The sequence below is a fragment of the Berkeleyomyces rouxiae genome, assembly GCF_048999995.1.
Source record: "Berkeleyomyces rouxiae strain 22BRR77 chromosome Unknown BrBRR77_ptg000002l, whole genome shotgun sequence".
Taxonomy (NCBI): Eukaryota; Fungi; Ascomycota; class Sordariomycetes; order Microascales; family Ceratocystidaceae; genus Berkeleyomyces; species Berkeleyomyces rouxiae.
This window is the reverse complement of record NW_027396492.1, coordinates 5007527-5009742: the sequence shown is the minus strand read 5'-3', so window position 1 is coordinate 5009742 and position 2216 is coordinate 5007527. Positions and strand designations below refer to the sequence as shown.

At 50.5% G+C, this 2216-nt stretch overlaps 1 protein-coding gene across 1 annotated transcript; it reads right to left on the bottom strand.

Annotated features, from left to right (window-relative positions):
* Positions 1-340: 340 nt before the first annotated feature.
* On the bottom strand, positions 341-1680 carry BROUX77_002967 (uncharacterized protein; the record flags this gene model as incomplete). Its single annotated transcript, XM_073747565.1, has 2 exons — positions 341-727; positions 991-1680. 2 exons carry the CDS (start codon positions 1678-1680, stop codon positions 341-343), a joined length of 1077 nt encoding a protein of 358 aa, XP_073608049.1.
* Between the last annotated feature and the right edge of the window lie 536 nt (positions 1681-2216).

The window sequence follows — 2216 nt, the reverse complement described above, 5'->3', positions numbered from 1 at the left end:
GTGCAGTGTAGTGCAATATAATGCAAGCCGGAATGAGTAATCTGCCAACTCCATCGCATGCTCCAAGCTTGGCCTGTCGGCCAACCAGAATGTTTCAACCCTGGCCTGTGTGTTTCAATGGTATCAAATATTCGGCTTTTGAACACAGCAAAAGGAATTTGACTCAAAACATGTTGTCCAAAGTATGCGTAGACTTTGGATACACTACTCGTGTGGGCTCGCATGTACAAGAGTACGTGGAATCTCAGTACGAGTGTTTTGTTCTCAGTAGCTAGCACGTGCTGTGTGTTACATAGTGAGGCAAAAGGAGGATGAAAAGGGGATATGGCAAATATCCGCTTTAAAATGTACTCCAGTTCCAGTCACGGGGCACACTTTGGGCTACCTCTTGGCTGCTGATAGTAGGCTTGAGGAAGCCATTCTGGGGCATAGGAGAGGGAAGAACGGGACTCTGCAGGATAACCTCAGACTCGGTAGACGCTGATGAGTTTGAAGGGCTGTTTCCATTGCGAGTCTTCCAGCTTTTAAACTCATCGAAGCAGTGGCGGCAGGAACGGCTCATTGAAGCCCTGGGGTTGTAATTGGCATCCTGATCAAGAGGGACTTCAAGGCTCGAGTGAGGGTCACAGAAGATATTGCCACAGCGGCGGCAGTGGTGTCTGCGAGTGAAGTAGCTGAAAGTCTTTTTGCACACAGGGTCGTCGCATGTGGTGACGGCGGTATCAGGCTGTAATGATTCGGAATTAAGTCAGTAATTAAACCCAAAGCAGAGATGAAGCAACACGTGAAGGGAGGAGGGCAGTTGAGAAAATGTCAGGAATGTGGTTGGTGCTAAGGAACGGGGTTCGATGTATGCGTGCAGGACAGATGTCGCGTAAGTACAGTCCCACATGTGTCTCAACCAGTACATCCAGATGGGTTGCACATTGCGCATAAACATGAGGCATGTGAAAAGAACTTGATTTATCATGACAAGTGGGTAGCTCTCACCTTCCAGTGCTTTCGGGTAGGCTCAGCAGTAACTTCGGGAAAGGCCTCCATAGCCCACTCTTCATCACTGCATCTGCTGTCTTGGGTTGAGCGGCGGCGAGCCAAGCGAGGCAACGCGTAGCTGGCAAGGTTCAAGATGCTGTTGCGGCGCTCCTTGACGTAGCCATCGTTGGATCCATTGGAACTATGGGAGCTAGAAACGTCCTGCGGTTGTTGATCCAGCTGCTGGTGCTCCTGGATGGTAGGAGACTGGAGTTGAGTGATTTGAAGCTGGGAGCGACGGGCGGACTTCTTGGAGGGGAATTGGTTCGGGCGCAGAACGGCTGGCATGTACATAGATGCAACATCGCGACGAGTGGAGGAGCTGTTCTGGGGTGAGGCAGGAGTGCTAGCGTTGTTGTTGTTGGTATTTGAGCCGCTGGAGCTCAGAGGCGAGATCTGGCGAGAGTCGCGGGTGGCCGGGGGGATGTTTTGGAAAGATTGTGAGCGTGAATGGCGGTTGTTGTGATGCGGCTGGGGCTGGGGCTGTGGCTGGGTCTGAGTCTGATAGCGAGTAGTCTGAGCGGGTTGGATGTTGTTGAGGAGGCCATGGCCGTATTGTTGTTTATCAGGGACCATGGGCATGATGAGATTTGTGTTTCCAGTTCCCATATGGGTGGAACTGCGGACATGCGTAGCAACCATGTTCATGATTACGGTTGAAAGTAGAACGAGAAGGTGTAGCGAGAGACTATTGAGTGAAAAGAAGAAGCAAAGGTCAACGGCAACACAAATCAGCAAGGGTTGTTTTGATTGTGTGTTATGTCGGATTTCCAAAGTGATGGATGCCGTGGTTGGAGAGATGCAGGCAAGCGTCGGTGTGCGGGGGCAAGTTTGGCTTTATGGTTTGTGTCAAGGCGTATGTATGTATGTATATGCGTGTGTGTGTGGGCGGGTGGGTGTGTGTAAACCAGAAGGGTTTAGTTTGAATTGGGATTGATTGGGTGAATCTGGATCCAAGGCAGTTTTAGCGTCCAGACGGTGAGGGCCGAGACTAGAAGTAGAAGTAAAGCAGAGGGATAGTAAAATAAACGATAAAAGGACCAAAAGATAAGCTGCCGAGGGCGAGGACAAGAAGGAGTGCGAAGGCGAAGGGGCGAGAACAAAAGCAGATTAAACAATAGACAGCTGCCAGGACTTGTGCCAGAAGCGGCGAGGAAGAGAGAGAGAAAGAGAGAGTTTAGAGA